At 39.6% G+C, this 23527-nt stretch overlaps 2 protein-coding genes across 2 annotated transcripts in view; one reads left to right on the plus strand and one right to left on the minus strand.

Annotated features, from left to right (window-relative positions):
• Positions 1–19756, minus strand: part of SMPX (small muscle protein X-linked) — a 52643-nt gene extending 32887 nt beyond the window's left edge. Inside the window, exons 1-3 of the mRNA XM_050775129.1 lie at positions 19397–19756; positions 15711–15767; positions 5210–5296 (exon numbers count right to left, since the gene is read on the minus strand). Coding sequence (XP_050631086.1) covers positions 5210–5296; positions 15711–15755 — 132 coding nt within the window. The 5' untranslated portion in view covers positions 15756–15767; positions 19397–19756. The remainder of the gene's footprint in view (positions 1–5209; positions 5297–15710; positions 15768–19396) is intronic.
• Positions 1–23527, plus strand: part of SMS (spermine synthase) — an 863947-nt gene that overhangs the window by 593899 nt on the left and 246521 nt on the right. The gene's annotated exons all lie outside the window — the stretch shown is intronic.

Below are 23527 nucleotides of genomic sequence, written 5' to 3' on the forward strand. Positions count from 1 at the left end.
CCCAGGGAAAGGTGTTGGAGAACATTTGATCACCGTGGCAGCCTTGAGAACGCGCCTCTCGGATCAGTTTACTGCAGAGAGGATAATTGAATGACGGCTCCAGCTGCTTCACATTGAAATCCAGCCATCCATCACCAAGCTGAGGTCACACTTCCCACGGCTGCTTGTAGCCAATGAGTGAGTGCGACAGGAATTCTAAGGCGGGCCCATTCCTGGGAAACATGGGACTCGTCTGCGGAGCGACTTCACCTGGAGAACTTGCCTCACTACAGCACTGAAGTCTGAGATGCTTCCACCCAACCCTCTATCCCTCTCTCCCTCCCAGCCTCATGCAGCTCCCTCCCATTTTTCCTTACAAGTGTTTTCCCCAGCAAATATCTTTGGGTCAGTTTCCTGAAGGACCCAAACTAACACAGACTGGCGGAGAGCTCCATCTGCTTGGCCAACAACTGGGTGAACCAATACAGTTCCCGGGAAAAGAAATAAGTAACTGCATGTTTGCCTCTCACCAGAGAGGGTGGGCCCTATGCTCTATGCCCCGCCTCCACCCCACCCTTACCCTCAACCCCCACCAGCAGCCCTGTCAGTTGGGTATTAAAGCTGATGGTGTGTGTTAATCCCTGTCTGGATCCTATGTCTAGTTCTCAAATTGGTTAGAACCTAAAGGAAGAAAGTATTCAAGCTTCCCCAAACTCTAACAAATTGCTTAGTAGACACGTCCTTTATAGAAATGTTTTAAAATTGTTTATCGGAGGGGATAAGTAGACATAAAATATTGAGGTGCTATTTTTCTACTAAGGGCTAATGGCTTTTCCTACAGTCATTTTCTTTAGATCTGGTACAGTGCTGATGAAATAGCTAACGTTTCACCCAAACAAAATGATAAAGTATTTCAATGTAGACTATACCTGCTGTAAATATCTGGAAAATACTGTTTCCCTGGGTCAGTGTACAGAGCCCTAGAAGCAGCTGGTTTTTTGTTTTTGTTTTTGTTTTGTTTTGTCATGCATACAAATTTATCACTTATAAATGTAGATTTAGAAGCAATAATTAAAACCATAAAGCATCCACTTGGAGGACTAGATATTCCAAAATGTTCTTTGCTATGCTTTCAGAAAGAATTTTTTAACAAGGCTATAAAGTGCTGTGTGTGTGTGTGTGTGTGTGTGTGTGTTTTATATACGTGTAGTGGTGAAATAAAAAATGTTTCCTCACTTAAATAAATGTTCCCACGGCTGTTAGGTGAGTAGATCTTAATAAGGAAGCATGAAAGAGAAAAATGTTTCCAATTCCTTCTGTTAAGTTCCTGGATAACTCACATTTACTAACTTTGTAACATCAAAATGTTCTATATTGGCACATTTAACACATTAAAGCCAATGTCTGTACTTACATGTTTATATGCAAAAATTTTGAAGTGAACATATGCAGATTAATAATATTTAATAGGTACCTTCCTCTCAAGTTATTAAAACTTCAATGCATTGTGTTTTTTAATTTATCAGCGTAAGACTTTTACCACTTGATTTGATAAAGTCACATATAATGAGAAATTATAATTCAATATATTTAGTAATTAGACATGATATTGACTCAGGAAGAAGGGGGTTAATGGTGCATTTTCTTAAATGAAACTTCTCTCATCTTTTAAAAACATAACAGGAATCAGATTCCATTTATTTTATGGATTTGTAATTGTAAGAATTATAGTAAGTTAAGGCATAAACAAACAGGGTTCCAGATGGCCCCATTTGGCTAATAAATAAGTCCTTTTTTAATTTTGTAAGTGGATATTTGTATGAAGAAGGGACATGAAAGACATTCTTTGGCTTAGATAAAGAGAGTGTAAAAGAAGCCTTACCAGCTACAGCAGCATTCTCAGTTTCAGGAATGGCTGTTGTGAAGGGAAATGTTTCCCTTGGGGGTCACAGAGTATTTGTAAAACTTGGCAAAATAGTGAACCATATTCATCTCCCTCATTATTGCCAGATATCCTACTGAGTTTTTCCCTAAACTCTCCTGTGTGAGACAATACAATCTGACCTGCTCATTCATGCTCAAACACCAAAGATTTAATAATAACGGCACACTGTTAACTGTTCTAAGTTACATGTACTAACTCATTTAATCCTCATCTCAACCATATAAATCTGGTACTATTATCATCCCTGTCTTACAGTTGAGGAGACTCAGGCAAAGAAGGGCTAAGAAACTTGCCCCAAGGCCACACAGCTAGGAAGTGGCTAGACCAGAATTAAATGTTTGCATCTTGTAAAGGAGCCAGGTGTAGAGGGAAATAATTAACAGAAAATCCCAACATGCTATTTTGTGGCTTAATGATGATAGTGTTTCAGTCAAAAGAGAGATTTGGGAAGCTTAGTAGAGGCTTGTCAATACCCTTCAAATCACTTCAAGCAAGCAGCTGATTGTCTTACGCAAAAGACCAGCCCTGTTTATTAAGGTTTAGCTGTAAGGCCTCAGAGTTGGGCACATGCCCATCTGTGGCTGGGCCAAGCAGATAGGTGTACTCCAGCTCTGTGAGCAGAGCAAATGTCTTACCAGAACCATAGGTGAACCAAAGACAGGGTCAGTGCTCACAGGCCTTGGCAGACAGCCAAAGATTCATTCTGGCTTCCTGCTGGGGAACATCCTCTTCACATCTGAGAGGGTGTCAGGATCAAAAATCCTTCTGAGTTTAAATGAGGAACCTACTGAATGTGATAGAGGTGATCTGTTCTGTTCAGAGATGGTATGTTATGATCTCTAAACAGTAATTATCCTCATGCAAAGCTAGGCAATGAACGAATTTTAAGTCTACAAAATTAAGCAATTCCAAGTTTGCAAACTAGATAATGATAATAAATGTGGATGTATATGTTATTTCAAATCCACATTTTATTTTCCCTTTCAAACTATGCCTTAAAATGTGGCTGGGGCCTGAAGCTAATTGGCAAAATCCTGCTTAACCCACCCTGTGGCCAAGCCAAGCTGTCTAACTACTCCCCTCACAATGTTGTCTTCCTAAGAAACTTAATCTGAGGTCCAGGCCAGAGACTGAATCATTAGATCCCACTCCCTCCCCAAGACTCCACAAATCCTGAGAGTTTATTTCTGCTTTTATGGTAAAGAAATACCATCCCTAGCTCCACCCTCCTACCCAATGAGCTCTATGAGAAAGGTATGGTACAGTTCAAGAAACACTCCATCTGTTGGGCAATAAGTTGCTCCAAAAAAAAAAAAAAAAAAAAAAGGAAGAAAGACAAAAAGAAAAAAGAAACATCCCTGGGGTCTTTGTATCTTTGTGAATACATCACTCCCTCCATCCTATGAAAAATACTAGTTGGCCATTTGTATATGTGGTTAATTATAAAGTGGTTGTTCACAAACCAAGCTGTATCAGTTCTTGTCTATTTTAGAATGCACTGCAACCATCAGATTAGATACAAGGCAAGAGAGAGCAAAGTGCTTCCCCAGTCCCCTGAGACACTTGTGTGGAGGAAAGTACCAGTTGTACAAAGAAGAACCAGGGGCCATCTGTACCACAGGTGGAAAATGAAATGTGAGCCTCCAAAACAGCTGTTACATCAGTCAATTTAGTGAGAAAAGTGGGTCAAACTACCTTCCGACTGATTGCCATGGTAGTGACAGACACAGTTTAAGAGGAAGCACAGGAAGCAAAGAAAATCTAATTACAGATAAATGAAGGTATAGAAGAATTCCACCGCCATCCCTTCTACCTCCCCATGCCTTTTCCTTACAACATGCAAAAACAATAGGCCCAGGAGTGCTTCATGAAAATTGGATAATTACATCAAGTGATGAAAAATAGTTTATGGAATACCTACTAGGCTATGCTATGTCCATTATATCATGCCTCTTCCCTCACAGTGACCCTCTGAGGAATGGAGGGGATCCTATTTTGCAGACGCAGACTCTGAAATGCTTGGCCCAAGTCCCAGATGGAGACCTCATGATCATGAGTAAACTTGATGGCAAAGTTAACAGCACCAGAACTTGAGATTAGGTAACTATAAAAGCAGAGTAGGGCCAGGTCTTTCCAACTGATATGTTCAAAATTTGTATTCATCAAGAGTGACTTAGTGGCTGCAATTCCAGCACTTGATGATATCACTCAAATACTCCATCTGCTCCTTTCAAAAATTATCTTTCTACTGATAGGAGACTGGAACCACTAATTTAGGACCACATCAGGAATATTCACAGGAAAAAAGGTTACAGGCAGAACAAACTTTTATTAGGAACCTTTGAAATGGTAATAGATATTCTTTTGGGACAAATACCAAAAATGTCACTTGGTAAAGTTTAAAAGCCTTTTTACCTTTTTAAAAAGATGAAATATAGTTTGCTGTGCCTTGTGGCTTTATTTGATTCCATTTTCCATGTCTTATGCTGATAAAATATTCCAAAACCTTCACTATCTTTTTCAGAATCAGACCTTCCAGGTTTCAGCAGAAAAGTTACAATTGGGTAAGAAATAAAAACATCTGAGGAAGAAACTCTTCCCTTTTTATGGCATTCATTATTAATTGTAGCCTCCAATTTAGCAGACTGGGTACTTGAATTTGGGGGAGAAGTAAAGAATTAGAAAGAGGAAAAATACAGAAATGGAGGCTTGATAGACTCCCTTGCAAAGTACCCTTTTCAAAGGAAACATTTAGAGATTGAGTTTGTTTGTTGTTTATTTGAATCCTCAAATAATTTAATGTGCTTACTTCCTGCATTCCCACTTATCAGAAGCTCTACTAAATATTATTACATCCTGCTCAGTTGGATAAATGATCCCAAGTGAAAACTTGCCAATCTAGTGACTACTGCTAGACCAAAAACTTATCAGAGGCTTTATCCTCCCCACCACACACATGTGCACACACACACACGCATACACACAATCAATCAATCAAATAATCAGTCAATCAACAGACTGGAAGTTAAACTCAGTACCTTCAAATAATGGTGCCAGGTACAGTACTTAAATTTGGCTGAAGGGAAGGGAGGAGGCAGTGCGTTTCAGGGTGGACTAAGCAAGACAACTAAAGAAACGTACATACTGTATGTGATTCCTTGACACACAGTCATTTGCCCCCTCCCTTGTCCTGGAGAGCCAGCCCTTGCCTTGCCTCTGCCCCCTCTGGTGAAGATTTTAGAAAGGAAAAACATTGCTGTGTTCTGAGAGCTGAGGTTTCCTCACCTCCTCCACTTCAGGAGTACATTCTTTTCTTCTGGGGGGTTGACCTGCTCCTGGTCGAAAGGCTCCCATTGGAATATTGATATTTGCCTAAAAGAGAAAACAGTGTAGGTTTAGCTCAAGAAAAGTAAGAAATTGCAATGACATTCTGAGACAGTAATCATTGTGAAGAAAAATGCATCTGAAAAGTACATCTTCAAAGCTTTTTATCTCAGGAAAATTGCTGTAATGACAGCATAAAAATATGCAAAGGAAAATTTGACTTCCACTTATTACAGATTACATTTATTACAGATTTCATTTATTATACATGCTTAGGTCTGTGCAGTGATTTTACAATTTCTTGTTGGATGGAAGAATTGGAAGACAGTTTGTTCTGGCTGTTGCCCTCCTGAGGTGCATATTATTTTTCTCTCTTGGGGATAAGGAGGGAACATATAATGACAGGCAAGGAGGAAAGAGCATCTGCATAAGTCATCCCACACCTTAGCCCCCCTTCCAGTCCCTTCAAATTTACCACGTGGGAGGGGAGACATTTACACGTCCTAAGCTACCTCCTCCTTTCCATAATGTCCTGCACTTTATTGCTTTAGTCTCTGAAATTGACACTCTTCTACCTTTTTCCCAACATGTACTTGTGTGGGTCAGTAAGGAGTAAAGAGGGTGCTTGGCCAAGCTCCCTTTGTATCACCACTCATTGACTCTTCTCTTTTATGTTGATAACATACTAATCTCCATCAGTGGTAAACATAAAATACCTTCATGACATCCTCTAAACATTAAATTAGGTAGGGATATATTGACACTGTAATTTGAACTTGGTGAGATAATGTGTAAATTTGAATTTTTCCCATACTTATTTGATGTCAAATGGTGAAAATATGTAATGCAGATCAAAAATGTCTTTAACCAGTATTATCACTCACATAAAACAACCATCAAATACCATTTTAAAGTAGAATACAATATTTTTCCACTGAAGATAAAGTGTTGCCTTATGAGTAATTGGATATGTGGGCTTGAAAAGTTGAAATTTCGTTTTGATGTTATGCATGTAAATGATGCCTGAACAAAGGGAGCAAAGTATTTTTTTATCTTATGACATGCATTGTATGATTTTGGCACCACACCAAAGGAAGTTATTAGGAAGTGTGGTAAGTCCCATTTGGAACTGCCTGGTACAAGCTCTGTTGCCAGGGGAATGATTAACCCTATGAAACAGGAAGCATCCAGTGTCCATGTTCATGCAACATGGCAAGTCTGTGTTGTGCTCCCTTCAGGAGCAAAGCAGGAGGTGACTTTTCCTACCCAGGAGCTTTAAAACACCCCATCCTTACTAGAATAATGCTGATACCACAGAAAGAAATAGATCCAAAGTATTCGTGGAAAGTAACCAGAGAGGTACATCATTGTGGAGCCATTCCTAGTACCAACAAGCCAAGGAGTATTTTTAATCAGTATGTACCACATATGTTAAAATATAAACCCAGCACAACTTTAGAGAAAAGCATTTTAAAAACCTAAGGCTGAGCTTTCTATGCTATTCTTACGTGTAATGGAAATACCAGGTGGCCTAGAGTGGGAGGAGGAGGGAGCATAAGAGAGGAGAAAGATTTGTCTTATATGGTGGCAAATATGGAGCCATACTTCATGAATTCCAAGATGCATCTCTTTTAATATCTCTGGTCAGAATGTGTCTTACAACCAGCAGTGTCCTACAATTTTAGTTGGCACATTTGCTTTATTTTGGCAGGATGTAAAATAATGGTATTTTACAATTGACAGCGTCTTAGATTGGATGAAATATCATAGGGGCCTGAATAAAGAAGATCAAGACAGTGTAAATAATACAGAAGATAATCCATATTGGACCAATAAACTATTTCCATCACTACAGTTTGGATGAAAGAGGGGAAAAATCAATATAGGGATTATTTGGGGAGAAAGTTAACCAGTTAAAAGTTTAGTTAAATTGTCCCTACCCCAACCCATTTATTAAGCATCTACAGGGGGCATCTTCCTAATAGTGAGCTCAAGTTATCATATTGTTTCTGAAAGACTTGATTGCTAAATTAACTCATTTAATCAAGTATATATGCTCTATAGTAGATTGTAGTTTTTAGTAAGGGGACATGTAAAGGTCATCCAGAATAATATAATATTGTGAAGGGCATGTTATGAGATGACTACTTTTCCTGTTTGGAGATTAATTTTAGTGATGTGCCCCCATGTGGCCTCTCCATGTTTCATGGGTGGCTTACAGTAGTGAAAAGAGCCTAATGCTAGCAGTTGCCACAAGTTATCTGTGCTTGAAAAACTAACAACTGCTCTGGGTCTCATTGTCCCCATTTGTAATATGAATGTTAGGCTGTGTCAATGGTTTTCAAACGTCTTAACCAGGGAACCCTTCCTTCCTTCAAATGAAGTACTGTAAGAATATATACAGTGCAAAGCAGGCAGAGGTAGAGGGTTTAAATACCTGCATCCTCACAACAAACTTTTGAGGTTAGTGTTATCATCTTCATTTTACTGATGAAGAAATGAATCCTCGGAGAGGCTAATTCTCTCAAGGTCATACATATAGTTCCAGGAAAAGGCAAGATTCCAAATTGAAGCTGCCTGACTTTAGGGACAGACCTTCTCACTCTCTCAAACCCGTCTCTAAAGAGCTCTTTTCACGTGGCCAAAAATAGCTCTCACCAGCTCTAAAATTCTCTAAAGCAGCTCTGATATTGGAGACTTACACTTTGAGAGTGGCCTTTGAAAAGGGGCACATAAAATGGATAATTTCATAATAGATACCAAAGAAAAGCCACATTGAAAAATGAGCCATTAACTCACCGACTTGACACTTTTTCTTCTTTAAAAGCATCACTCAAGAAATCAGAAAAACCTAAATGGAGTTTTTTTTTTTTTTTTTTTTTTTTTGACAGCAGATATTGACAGGAACCAAAGCAGCCTGAAAATATGTCGAACATTGAATCATAATGTGCACCAATAAGGGAGTATAAGAGGCGTGCTTTGTCAATTGAGGCATGCATTATACTATTAACAAGACGATTAGAGATGTTTCATTAGTATAATTGTAGGGCAGTAATCTTTGAGTGACAAGTCATAGAATAAATTATAGCCATAAGAAAAATTCCTTATAATTTGAATTTGATAAAAATATGTAGATCTGTAGCTCTCGGTTTTTATTTCATTGGCCAGAAAATTGGGTCATATTTTGTCTCTTTCACTGACTTACTCTGTGTTTAAACACAAATGAAATACTTTCTCAGCGACTAATTTTTCTACCTACAAATTGAGTATGGTATTTGCTACTCAAAATAGGCTTAAAATACAAGCTAAACTTTTATGAAAGAATAAACAAACAGAAAATGTTTAACATCAATGACCTAGAGTTGATATTAGGTTAGGCTTCCTTCTCCCCACAGATTCTATGTAAATGCAAAGGAAGCAGTCTCTTTTTTTCCTTTTGTAATGCAATCCTTTGTATTTCTTTTCCCTCCTTGAGGTTTATTCATTTTAGAGATTTAAAAATATGCCCCTGATGCAGCAGACCTGGTGCATCACTTTCCCAAGCTATATATAATTTGTTACATCCTCCAAGTTGGGAATGGAAAAAAAAATCCACTAGATCATCTTTTGCCAGAATAGGATACAGTTCCCTGATAGAAGACCTATCTGATGTGAAATTAATACTACACTTGATCTCACTAGGTGAAGAAAAGTAGAAAGAATTCCCTGTAAGTTAATTCCACTACTCCCTTAATTATTTGTATTGTTCTCTTTGCTTGGCTCCGGGCTTTAAGCCCAGAGGATTCTGGAAACAATATTTCCTCCACACCCCTTTCTGTGTAGCTTACAATGGAATGACATCTTCTTTCCCCAGTGGGTTGGATTCTGATAGCTGCCAGCCGGCTGGGTACTGGCAATTCCTATTGAACTTTGCTTTCCACAGCCATTGTTCTCTTATCTCCCCCTCCCTTTTTGTCCCCACTCTGTCTCTCCTTTTCTGAACCCACTGTGAGTTTTCTGAACAGTTCAGAGGCTTCTGGAGTTTCCTCCCAATGCATTATTTGTTTCAAATGACCCCATACTGATTCGATCTTTACTTTTCAAAGGATTCCAGCAGCTCCTGCCAGAATCTATAGCCTCCCCCATGCCATTCTTCTGTAGTATGGGCAGAGGAAATTCTACGGGGTTGCATTTTGCATTATTTCTTTCTGCTCTTTCCTATTCTCAGTCGTTCTCTGAACGGAGCAAGATATGACATTTTGAGATTTATAGCATCTTTACAGAAGACTTCAGAAAGAGGTTTGTTTTTTCATAACGGATTAGAAAATGAGATTCTTGTTTGATATATTAACAGAAAATGAGAGACACATACATATCTACCTACTAAAATATAGTCAACTTATTTTAAAATAAAATTCTATATCACTGGAATGCATAACTGCTTAGGGATTCTTGAAATGTGGAGTAGATTCAAAACACGGAAAACTTTCCCACACAACACAATTTTGAGAAACTTCTACTTTGCCAGTGTTCTTCACCCATGATGTTTCACATTGAAAATGTTTTTATTTTTGCTCTGTTCTCAACACTTTTTTGTTCTCTTCAATAATTTCCTGAATGACTCAACTGTGATCTCATCATCCAGGGAAAGGCAGATTTCAAGAATATACTGTACAGCTATTAAGATAATGTGCACAATTGGTCAGGGGTAGGTTGTATTTCTGAAGTGCTTTTGGATGTCAACATAAAAAAACATGACATCTTTTTGCAAGTGTATGACTGCTTTGCCTCATATCACAAATGTAGAGCTAGGCAGAGCCGCAATGGTCATTAGCTGGAGGTAATACTGAACCCACTTGAGAGTAAGACTCCTACATTCCAGTTCTTAATACACTTAAAAGAAACCAGCATTGGAAATCATAAACAATGTATTATAGTGGTTTATGTAAGAAACAGTAGATCTATGATCAAAGAAAAGGCCTTGTCTCTACATTAAAACAAATGGCAAATGAAAGTTAATTTTTAATGTTTTAAATTTATATAAAATATTGAAAGAAGGCATGTATGATCATTATGATTTTTAGCTTTAATCTATCAGATTAACAATGGATGGTGATAGTCTATTCCTCTATACCAATGATTGTCATATATTTGGAATCATTTTTAAACTGGAAATCCTACACAGGAAACACTTAGAGTCTTTAATGCCTATCTGTAAATATTTTCATCTTCCATGGAAACTGCTTTCTTCTTCCACATTATGCCCTAGATAAAGGAGAGTGGAAGAACAATGACAACTAGTGGGGAAAGGAAAGAAGTACTGAAACATGGAGCGTCAGAATATTCTCTTTCTCTTCTACACATAGATTGGGTAGCAACAGAAAACTTCCCATGCAAAGAAGCCACACACTCACTAATGATGCAGGACTCATATAATTTTTTTCAAATGTATGATGAGTTAGATTTAGTTTTACAAATGCCTTTACATTGATTTAGCCATGGTTGTTTGAATTTCAGGACCGTGTTTATCATTGAGTCTCTTTACTTTGTACTTTTAACTCCAAGGCAACTTACTCTTAAGGTGACTTTAATCAGTATAGACTATCTTCTTCACTTATATGCCGACACTGTTTCTAAATATTGAGTTCTTTAAAAGGGAGGCACCCAGCATCCATAAAACGGTAATTGCCTCTCAAGTAGCCTTGCTGCTTATGATTATCCTTAAGATGGTCCATACCCACTCCTCCAGCCTTACTCTCTGTGGCAATGGTGGGGACAGTAAGTAAAGACAGCATTGCAGAGTGGTTCCAAACACAAGCTTTGGGATCAGACTGAATAATTGATGTTAGGGCTTGACTATCCTACTTGCAAATTGTATAATCCTGGGGGAGTTACTTCCCTTTTCTAGACCTGACATTATGATCCATGGAAATCCCACTGCACTGGGCCAGGTATATGGTAAACCTTGAATAAACTGAAACTGTTATTGTCATCCTGATAATAAACCTTAGAAGTTATTCTCAAGAAGTTCACAGACTTACAAGCTGGACAGAGATTAGAAGTCATTTAACTGAAGCCTCTCCCTTTGAAGATCACAAGGACCAGGGGTGTGAATTTACACAGTAGAGCTAAGACTGGGGCACAGGACTCTTTCTGGTTAGCCATGAAGTTCTCAGATCTCATGGAAGAGGACAAATAATACTCAGCTTACTTTCATTAACGGTGGAGAGAAAGGATCAGTGACAATCCAGAGAAGATTGGCTCTGTGTGAATTGGGGCCCTAAGGAGGCCTGTGGTGGTTCCCAAAGTGGGTGTGTTCAGGAGAAAGGACAGGCAGGTGCTGCCAGTGGCTGGTGTCACTTGGTCTCATTAGAGAGAGTCACCAAACAGATCGCTGATGGGATTAGGTTCCAGCAGTTCTAGCTTTCGCCACCACCTGTCATGTCAAATTCTTTCATTTGAAGGAGAGGACCCAATATGCAGAGTGTGCTGATGTTACCTTGGTTGCAGCTCAATTCCCACCAACAATGGGGTTGTAAGAATCAGCCTGGAGAGACCAGAACTGGAGTTGGCAATCTAGAGCCCACAGGCCAAATCCAGTCCACCACCTGATTTTGTAAATAAAGTTTCACTGGGACATAGCCACAGTCATTCATTTACATACTGCCTATGGCTGCTTTTGTGGTACAACAGCAGAGCTCAGTAGCAGGAACAGACCAAACAACTCACAAAGCCTAAAATATTTATTATCTGGTCCTTTATATAAAAGATTTGTCAACCTCTGGCATAGAACTTTATCAGCTGCTTAGGGGACAAAGGCCCTCTCCAGGCTAAGAAAGAATCAACTGATTCTTTCAGGATATTTTTATGCCCCTGGCAGAGATTTAACTAATAGAACTAAAGAGAAGTGTAGGCTTAGAATCCCTTTACAATTCAAAAGTCATCTCTTCTTCAGTGTGGATGTGAAAGACTACTGTCTACCTCCTGTAAGGGTGGTTCTGGTTCTGGCCTCCCTCTTATTCTGGTGTACAGAGGAGATAGAATAAGTTGAAGACAAAGCCAAGGCCATTCCATGCATTATTTGGATAGTTAGAAGGCCCATCTCTGAAGGAATTTGTATACAATAAACCAGGCACTTGCCATAGATTATTTTGTCTATTCATTATAATAACCCTATTAAGTAGTATGATTGCCCCCATTTTACAGAAAGGTGGACTAAAGGTGAACTAACATTGCAAAGATTTGTAACTGTTTGACTCCATGTTGTCTGGAGGTGTATTAATTCAACTCCTGAAATGCCTGACTGTTCAAACTATGGTCAAAAGTAACTTAAATTCACCCAAGCCAGACACACTAGAAATCTAAGTCATTGTTTCTAGAAGTTTGCACTGCAAAACACTATCTTGTAAGATAGTCACTGAAAAGGTCCCATATGTTTAGAAAACATTGCATATGTTTCTGCCCTCTTAGAAATAACTTGATGCCATTCGCAAGTTATGGACTCTGAGAAAAATTTTCAAACATTAAACCATATTAGCCTCTAATCTATAACAGCATCCCATAAAACTAGCATGCCAAGGAACACACTTTGGGAGCTGTTGAAGTAGATGATGGTGGTGAATGATGATAATAGCTAATATTTATTAAGCAATTACGGTGAGCCAGGCACTGAGCTGAGTATTGACAAGCATTAAATTCATTTAAACTTCATAGTAATCCTATGAGATAAAGACTGTTACTAATTCTTCTCTTGATAGATGAGGAAACTGAGGCACAAAGAGGCTAAATAACTTTCCCAAAGTCTTGCAGCTAGTAAGTACTGGAGACCTTGAGCGCCTCAAACACATGGATCAGAGATCAATTCATCTTTGTGTATACCCTACACTTAGCACAGTGCCTGGCACATATTATGCACTCAGGAAATAACAAATGAACTGAATTGGAGATAAAATCCTAATAAAAATAAGTGACTAGAAGGTATGGAGTAGAACATTTCAGAGCTTTAAATGGTATTTACAGTGAGGAGAGTCCCTTATTAATCAGGGCTTCTATTTGTTCCAGACAAGACTAATCTAGATAATGTCCCTACTATAAACCATTGTGTATGGTGTAACCATGTTCATATTTTATTTCATGTACCCTACTTAAGGTTAATGCAAAGATAATAGGAAAATATCAGATAGTGCTGATCCTATTTACCCACAAGAAATAATATTTCATTTGAAGGTGCATTAAATTGGGCCTTTTGTGTGGCATAAAATATATCGAGAGAGGCAATACCACATCTATAAGGAACCGCTGTATTGCCTTTGTTGGCAGAATGGATGGATCTTTTGTAATGCGATATAATAATGGCTACTGAGAACAGTCAGTCGCAGCTTTCAAAATATTACAAATCTAAAAATATATCAAGGTCAAAATTAGTAAATAAAATGCTAGTGAATTTTCAGTGTGGATTTGAGGGAGGCCAGGGACCATTAAGGAAGAAAAACCAACACACTTTCCGTTTTAAAAGTAAGAGGGAAAAAAGGCAGCCCGAGAGAAGACTGTTTTTGTGTCCTGAAAAAATAAAAAGGAATTTTTATGTTTAGCACTTCCAGAGGTTCAAATTCAGTGATTAAAAGATATTACTTCTCACAACTTTAACATAAAGTATTCCTGAATGATGATAATAATTCTAATAATGGTTGACACTCAATGTGTGCTTACTATGCTGTTTGTTTTTTGTTTGTTTTTTTGTTTTTTTCTTTTTTAGATGGAGTCTCACTCTGTTGCCCAGGCTGAAGTACAGTGGCACAATCTCGGCTCACAGCAACCTCTGCCTCCCAGGTTCAAGCGATTCTCCTGCCTCAGCCTCCTGAGTAGCTGGGACTACAGGTGTGTGCCACAATGCCTGGCTAATTTTTTGTATTTTTAGTAGAGACAGGATTTCACTGTGTTAGCCAGGATGGTCTTGATCTCCTGACCTCATGATCCGCCCACCTCAGCCTCCCAAAGTGCTGGGATTACAGGCATGAACCACTGCGGCCGGCCTATTATGCTGTTTTAAGCATTTTATACATGTAGCCCTAGGAAGTGAATACTATTATTTTATCTCCATTTTACAGATGTGGAAATAGAGGCGCAGAGAGGTCAATTAGGGAGAGTAATTTTCCCATGATCTTACACCAGTCCAGGATGGATTAAGGACCCCAGTAATATAGTTTCAGAGCCCATGCTACTAACTGCTTCTACACTGGGTAAAAGAGAAGATTCAAAGGCTCAAGGATGTCCACAGGTCTGGGAGACAAAATATAATTCCACTACCACTGTCAGGGAAGTCAGAGGCTCACTAGGTAGACACCAGAGGGCTGGATGTGACAATGCAGAGTGGAATCTTGCCAAATGCATAGGCCCTTCCTTGGTGGTTTGTTCAATGACATGTTTCCAGAGGTTGTTGTACATCCTGCCACTTAAGAACCTCTTCAATTTAAGGATCTGTATTAATCGTGACAAGTAAAGATCTGTCCTTCCACTTACCTCTATCAGTGGTGTTTGCTAGGATTTCTAAACCCCTTGATGACGTGTTTACAACCTGGCCACAAGCACAGCCCTCCATAATACAGTCAACCATTTATGATTGTGTTTCTGTTGTGATAGTACATCAGGCCTAAAATATTCAGGAACTGCCACATGACCTGCAGTATTCAGAAAAGTCCAAGGAAAAAGTTCCTTTGGAGAAAGCACAGACAGGCTCCATGTTGATGGAAAGATGGAATTTTACAATAAAGCATTGTGCCCAGAGTTTCAGGGTGGAAGCCCCTTGAGAGTCAAATACAGAGCCCTTAAGAGAAATAACAAATTAAGTATTGAGTAAAAACAAATACTGAAAGTTATTTTCATAATTGTATTTTTGTTTCCAAATGCCTGCTTCCTCCTTCCCTTTTTGTGGGTGACACTTAAGTCAGTTTAAACAACCAAGGAATTTGTTTGCTGGAGGGCATGTGGAGAACGAATAACATGTGAATTTTAAAAGATAAATACCCAAGCCCTGGGAAGAACACTTAACTACAAAAGGATATTATTTAAAGAAAGATATATTTCAAACAGATGAGTCAACAAACTGTGACTCATCTGTTTGTGCACATATCAATTGGAAATTAAAAATAAAATTGAATATATCCTCTATCAATGAACACATCAAAAACATATCAAAAAACATACACACTACATTTTTTAGAAGATAATTTAATTCTCACTTATAGACTGATTGTCTTATAATTCAGAACAATTAAACAAAAATAGCTTACTTCTCCTGTCTCAGTTGTACCTAAATGGTTTTATATCCTTTCTCAATTGTACCTTACAAATCTTACGAAGAACTTTATTTTCTTCCTGAAGTTCATCATGAGCTAGGAGTGAACAATCACCAGAAATATGACTTACTAAGCAATCAGGCAAGAAGTTGCAGAGCTGTTGTTAAAATACAAATATACCTACTTACCTGGATGGCTCTAACATTGGAAACTGGCTGTTTCGACATATTCATGCAGTCTTATCCCTAAAAAAACAAGTAAGAAACTGTTAGAGGTGGCAACATTCAGATTCTCAGTCTTGATAAATTAGAATTTAACTCATGATTCAACTGGGCAGTCACCCCTTTCACTGGCCATATATTCTTTCAGTCTCAGTTTCCAAAGTTACTAAGAGACTCTCCTTCCTAATGCCTCGGGTGAGGGAACACTAGAGCACCAGGATAAATCATTCAGGAGGAGAAATGGTGAGACGCCTCGCCCCTGATGCTAATGATACACTATCAGAAACTTGAAAGGTGCTATCATCTCCTTCCCTGCCCTCCTGACCTTCTGCCAAGAGCAGCAAAGCAAAGAGATTGTGGGAATAAAACACCTTTGTTCTGGGCCTCTGAAGTTCTTGGCTTGAAACTGAACTTTTAATCTGAATTCATAATTGCCAGGGCTGCTATAGTTCATTGGGAGTGCCTCCTCTTTGTTGAACACCCAAAAAGAAATGGCCTGTACCACTTCCTTAACTGCTGCAATGCTCTCTACTTGCTGTGCAGTATCTGTTCTGCCCAGCAACCTAGGAGATGCTCTGAGGACGTAGGTCCCATCTCCTGCTGTGTGTGCCCCTACCCTATGCTTTCAACCAGGTGCCTCATACAGAGCCCAGGCTCTGTAAACAGGCAGACAGCAAGCCTCACCTGTAAACTTTTCTTTCTAGGAGGCAAGGAAGACTTACACATGACCATATCAAATCCTCAAGATGTAGAAGTGCTTCCTTCCCAAAGGACTTTTGCTTTCTTTAAGCATGTGAGACCTGATTTAGAGCACAGTGACTACAGCACATTAGGGGATGTGGGATGCAACTTACTGGAGATAGGGGAGAAGGGAATGGCCCAGCTCTGGCCTGTTTTTGTAGCTTGGCCTATTAAATGTCAGCAGGACCAACTGAAAAATTAAAAATTCATTGAATTCAAAGCATGCTGTGTTTTAAACCCAAACTGTAAAACAGGTTGATCGAGGTCTATGGACTGGTGTAAGTGATGTGTTCACTGGTGAGTAAAAGAATGCAAAAAGTAGTGTTGGCATTTGCCACACATCTTGTGTAACCTGGGCAATGTCACTCAATATTTCTAAGCCCATTTCCTCTTCTTTAAATTTTACCTGCTTCACAGGTTGTGGTAAGAATCCATATGACATACATGCTCCTGAAAAGACCTTGTGAACTGTAAAGCATGATGCAAATATTTATTGTTTATTACCATCATCCATAGCTAATGACTTTGGAGTGCTGTACTCATCTCCAGCTTTAAGTTCAGAGTAATAATTTTTATAGGTATGTTCCCCAACACCTGTAGAGATAAAAGATCTGAAAAGAACTCTGTGAAAAAAAGTTTTTTGAAATCTCCAAAGTCTTAGGCTCTATTATGTGAAGTTAAACAATTCCATATTTTTTAAAAACCTCTATACTCAGGGCATCCAAATATATAGTTTTTGGAGCCACATACATGAAAACAATAGGACTCTTTTTTAAAAGTTTCACCTGAATGTCTTTGTAACATATAGATTTAGCCTCCACGCATAAGGGTCTAGGTAGAATTATTTTTAATATGGTTACAAAATTAAAAAGCAACAACAAATGGAACAGTCAAGGATACATTTTTCTCTATGATATGCTTCAAATAGATTGCTGTCTTTCCTGCAGCGTCATAAAGAAATGAAGGATTTTTAATTTGTGGATCTAGGACACACAGCTTAATTCCAAAAAGAAAAGCTTGGTGGCTTAATTTTTAATGTTTTTATTCCTCAAAAGCTGTTAGAAGTCATACAAAGCAATAATTTTCACAGAACTTTAAATATCTTAGCATATGGTATTCTCTGTGTGTGTATAACTAAAGTTTAACTATCACTTGGGAACTTGTCCAAAAAGTTATTGTACATCAATTTGAAACAGGGATTAGAAAATTTCTTTATGTTATGACAATAGCAAGTTGAAATATTTTTTAAAATTAGTGAATGTTATACTGTATTTTTTTAAAAAACCAATTTTATATTTTCAATGGACTGATTTAACTTACTACTGGATTGCTGCTTTTGTGTGAACCTCTGAACCTCAAGAATGAATGGGCCTTGTCTCCTGTACAATTTTGGTATATTCTAATTTGCATACAAATCTCTTAACATGCATGTCAATCTTTGAAAGAGACATCTATAAAAAGCTGGTCAGATCCCAACTCTCATTCCTCACAAACAGGCTGGATAACATTTGTGTAAATCAGTTCAGCAGCAGTTCCTGCTGTCCTCATTATTTTCAGAGAAATCAGGGCAAAGCATACTGATGAATAAAAATAGACAGTGTTCCCTGTTTCTCTGGCCATGCAGTCACCTCTATCAGAGATGTAGAGTGTGGAACACACCTTCCTTCTTCATCTGCATGCTTCGTCCCCGGACCAAGAAAAGAAAACTATGCCTTAGATACACACTCCACTCCCATGAGGGCCACCGCTTTTCATCCAAAGAGGTACTCTTTACAGCACTCAATTACTATGTCTCCTGATTCTGGCTAAAGTTTTGAAACATGGAAAGTTTGACAAGGCATATACTGACTTTTACAAAGCCTATAATATAATGAAAACGCTTGCCAGCTGAGCACCGCTGAGTTTTCCTGGCAGTTCTTTAAGTCGGTGGGGACCATTAATGGTCTGTATGCTGAGTCACCTGATATATCCCTACTTGTCTTTGATTGGGTAGCACCTAATATCTGACTTCTAAATAGAACTCTTTGACTTACTAAAAATTTGTCAATAGTAATATCACTCATTTAATAAGAAGGGATTCAGAGGAAAATCAATCACTATTCAGAGATAAGAGCTTTGTTTGTTCTTTTTAAAGGTCGAATAAGTGGGTAAAGCTCCATCTCAAAGGGAATTATCTTCTGTCCTGTAGCTAAAAATAATTCCTGAGAAGGGTGTAGAAAGATGTTCAGCTGTCTGAACTGACTAACTCCTTATTCACTCTGCTTTAAATATGCTGAGAGGAAAGAGGTACTCTTAGTGTTCTCATGCTTCAGAACCTGGTGCCCACATAGAAAGGGACAGTGAGTGCTGCCCTCTACCCTGCTGAGTATGGGAATACTGTGACCGAAGTGAAGATTTTAAAAGATGGTTCTATCATTGATAGAACTTTATCATTAAGACCAAGCCTGGTGCTTAGGGAAAGGAGAAAATCCTTTTAAACTTGTACTGTATAAAAACTCTGGCAATAATTTGCATTTTGGTGAATCAAAGAATTAGCATTATAGCTTTTCTCTGGCCCAAATTCTGATGATTTCTTGGCTTGGGGCTTCAATCAATCTGCAGCTGACCGACTAATCCTGGCCAGCACAGCTTCAAGGTCACAGTTATAATTTCTAGACTGTGGACATTTTATTATTGCCACTATCGATGAAAACTGCCCTTCAGTATTTGCCTAGTTCAATATTCTTTCAGCACCCTCACCCCTCACAATTTATAAACAGAATCAGCAATACCACCAATGAAAAATGAATTTACAAGGAAGCTATACTCACTGGTTACAAGCCTACAAAGTTAAAAGTAGTCACTTCAAGTTAGGTATCAAGGAAATTTCCTTTAGAAAACCCAGTTGCCGGGAGCTGGGTCCTTCTGCTTACCTGCTTTATGTATTTGTTTACTGCCTAAGGAAAGTCCCAGGCAGCCAGATGCAAGAATATAAAGCTCTTGGAAGGTGGAAGGGGTGCCCGGTGTCCTCTGAGCTGCGATCTCAATTCCGATGCTTTTCATGTGGCTGAAATAGCTCAAGTGCTCTGTGCCTCTCCCAGTATTGAGAGCTGCTCCTGGCTCGGGGCTGGAGGGGAACTTAAACCGTTAAGGCTAAGTGTTAAAGAGAATTCCTGTCATAGCTCACAGTTGTTCTTCCTAAATATAGAGTTTGATACAAGCCATACGCTGGCTGCCTCCAAAAGGCTTGACCGTGCGGAAAGCAGGGCTCAAATGTCAGCCGGGAGGTGGCTATGGTATCTTACGTGCCCTCCTAATCTTCCAGAAGATGCTGGCTGCATTTTCTCATATATTCTGAGGGGGTATAGCAAAGTTCAAAAAGTAGGAAAAGTCTATCTTTAGCTTTATTACCTGGATGCCAGAAGATGAGCATTCAATAAAAATTGTGGGGGGGGGGGGTGTCAGCATGGCACCATGCCTCTCAGCAGGGGTACTGACATTAAACAGGGCTTGAATCCTAGCTTGGTCACTTGGGAGCTGTTAAAGTTACTTAATAATAAGTACTCAACAAATAGTCACCAAATAATGATAATTATCCTATTAAGTTGAACTATATGACATTGCCCTTTTTGTAGGTCAAAAATGGTCCAAGACCGACAGGCTGGTGAGCTTCCAGGGCCCAGAGCCCTGCCCACTCTGCTCTACTGCCTCTACTAGTGACAAAGATTTTGACCCTAGAGCACATGAGACAACAGAACAAAGAAGAAATGTCTATTTTAAATATGACAAGGGCCAGGAGCAGGTACAAGGCAAAACATTTTTTAAAGAGAAAACTTCCAAATCCTAAGATATATGCTCATTATTTTTAACACTACTTTTAATTTTTTTTAACCTCTCCAGTCTCTGAAATTACCTTTACATAGAGTTGTACTTCAGTAGAAGCATTAAACAGAGTGGAGAGACTTAAAATCCATCCACTGTGGAAGTGAGCTCCATGTCTGAGTTCTTGACAGTATGGTCAAGCCACTGAACTATATTACCAGCAATCATTGCTTACCAGTCTTCTTGTTACATGAGGAAAAAAAGCTCCAATTTGTAGGAACCCTAGACATCAGGCTTCTGTTCCCTGTAGCTGAATGCATTCCAGATGGAAGTAGTTGGCTTTTTTCAGAACTGTAAAAGGAAAACCAACTTTCTGGGAGTTTAGGAGGTCAACAGATAATTTTGGTTCATTTTAGATTGGGGTTCACCATTAAGTTCTGTTCATGTGCTATTCAAAAGAATTGTATCTTTAAAATTCAGTTTAGACATCATCCTTTGAGATCACATGGTGCCAAAAGTGAGTTATTTATACACTGGAGAAGAGAATATAGTGAGCACCTTAATATTTCTCCAAGTGTTTTGCTACTTCTGTGTGTTCAGAGCTCTTCACCAGACAAATGATGGCATCACTCCATGGACCAACAATGAGCCATTTTTGGCCCCTTGTGCTGAAGTTAGCCCATGCATTTTGCCACAGTCCTTTTGCCCCAGTGATGGTGTATACATTGAGGAAACTGCTCCTGGCAGAAATGCCTTGTACACAGAGCTGGCCCAATATGAGTGTGGCTGCCTCTGTGGGAAAAACTAAGGTGAGATGCATAACCAGGGCTCTGTTGGTCATAAGTCACAGTAACCCAAAGGGAACTAATTTAAGCCAGGAGGGGTGTGGCAGACGGTCAATGTCTTTCTCAGTATCACTTTTGTCCACCTGAGTTCTGTAGCTGTAGGCAGCTTCCAGTACACTGTCAGCTTCACACCTCTCTCTTTTTCTCTACACTGGGGCTCTGCATATCATCCAGAAGCAGGAGACATAACCCATAAGTGCCAGGAAAAAACACCCCTAGGGACAAGCCTCAACCAATGGGAATGGAAGTCGAGCGATAGACGTCCCCACTTCCTCATCCTGTGGTCGGAAGATTCTGAGGTGTGATCTACAGTTTCCCAGAGGTCCCCAGCAGGACCAAGCCCCAGCTGCCCACCATGGGGATTTGCTCATTAATATACCCTTATTGGCTTCCTCTTTTCCCTCACTTCCCCCGCTTGCATTATCTGGGATCATCCCCCAAGTAGATCACCTGCAACCAAGTCCTTGTCTCAGCATTTGGAGTTGAGGCAACCCAAACTAAGAAAAAATAATTTATTAGGCAGGTTTCATATTGCAAGAGGAAGGGCAGGGGTGCAGGTGAACCTCATCAATTACCAGAACCAAGAACTCGGACCTCACTAGAGAATGATGAATCTATTTCTGCAGCTCCAATTTTAAAGACCTCAGGGCTCTGGTTGCCCCAGCCTGAGTCAATACCGCACTCCTGGTTAGTAGCAAGGTTACCGAGCATAGAGGAGGCCATTGGGGTACATACCTGTGCATTAGGTCCTTCCCAGAAAGGGGAATAGTTGTGAGCTGAGCAGCTCTCCCAGTTGGGTCTCCAAGAGGCACCAAGAAGCCAAGTGCTTTTCCTTGACTTCTTGCAATAGCCTGAAATTTCTACTCCTGTTGTCAGGTTATTGATTTAAGACTCCATAAAAAGACACATGCTGGCTGGGTGCGGTGGCTCACGCCTGTAATCCCAGCACTTTGGGAGGCCGAGGCAGGCAGGCCACTTGAGGTCAGGAGTTCGAGACTGGCCTGGCCAACATGGTGAAACCCCATCTCTACTAAAAAAAAATTACAAAAATTAGCTGGGCATGGTGGTGCACATCTGTAATCCCAGCTACTTGGGAGGCTGAGGCATGAGAATCGCTTGAACCTGGGAGACGGAGGTTGCAGTGAGCCAAGATCATGCCACTGCACTCCAGCCTGGGCAACAGAGCGAGACTCTGCCTCAAAAAACAAACAAATAAACAAAAAAAACACATGTTGTTTGACAAGGGTAACAGAAGAAGTCTCTGACACACACCAACACATACCAGGTTGGTGAGTGACAATTAACTGGGCCTGAAGGGATGGGGCACAAGATGAGTCCATTTCTTTTTGAGAGGATTGAGATAGGAGGAGAAGTTGGAAAAACATAGCCTTAAAGTATGAAAAATGGAGAGCTGGGGGTACTGGGCATTGAGGGGGTAGCCTGAGTCCTTTGGGCATATTTCAGTGGAGATCACAAAGAGGGGTATGGTTGGGGGGGTGTTGACAAAATCAAAATTCACTTAAGTCATTCCTACCTGCATGCCTTCACCCCTCCTCCCCTATGGTCAAAGAGCAGGATATCTAACAACATCTTACATGTATAGAACCCTTGCTCAGTTGCAAAGTGCTTTCATTTGTATTATTTTATTTAGTCCTCCCAGCAGCCCTGTGGGTTCAGTGGCATTCTTCCAATTTTATCGATCAGTAAGCCAAGGCTCAGACTGTCATTTCAGAGCCAGTTATCCCCAGCTTTTGACTTTCAAAGTTACTGCTCTTTCCTGTTATACCACAGTGCCCTCAAGGAACCACACTCATCTGTATGCCCCACATAAGCACATACAAATATGGTAACAGGATGCATCTGCTTGCAAGTAACAGAAAACCTAACTAGCAGTGGCTCAATCAACAGTCATTTAATCATCTCACAAACCTAGGAACTTAAAGGAAGGTAGTTATGGGCTGGTTCAGAAATTCTACAAAGTCAAAAACTGTCGGGCTCTTCCCAGATCCTCTTTGGGAAGGTGGATCTACTCTGCCACCCTCAACAAGTCAGCTTTTCATCCTCATGCTTCTTAACGTGTGTTCCCAAGATGGCTGCCACAGCTCCAAGTGTTAGGACATTTTACAAGCATCCAAACAAGAAGGAATAGCAGTGATGATGGGAAAAGGGGCTTTTCTTCCCAAGGAGGAAACTCTTTCCCAGAAGCCCCAAGCTGACTTCCCCTTACATCTCTTTGGCTGGAACTGGGTCTCATGGCTGCAAAGGAGGCTAAGAAAAGAAATAAATGGAAGCAGGTGGATGGAATAGAAATGATTAGCTAAGATCAAATGTCCCATATAAAATTGGGATGCTCTTAGCAATGAAGAAGAAAGGAAACAGCAGTGACACAGACAAAAC

This window comes from Macaca thibetana, chromosome X (genome assembly GCF_024542745.1).
Source record: "Macaca thibetana thibetana isolate TM-01 chromosome X, ASM2454274v1, whole genome shotgun sequence".
NCBI lineage: Eukaryota > Metazoa > Chordata > Mammalia > Primates > Cercopithecidae > Macaca > Macaca thibetana.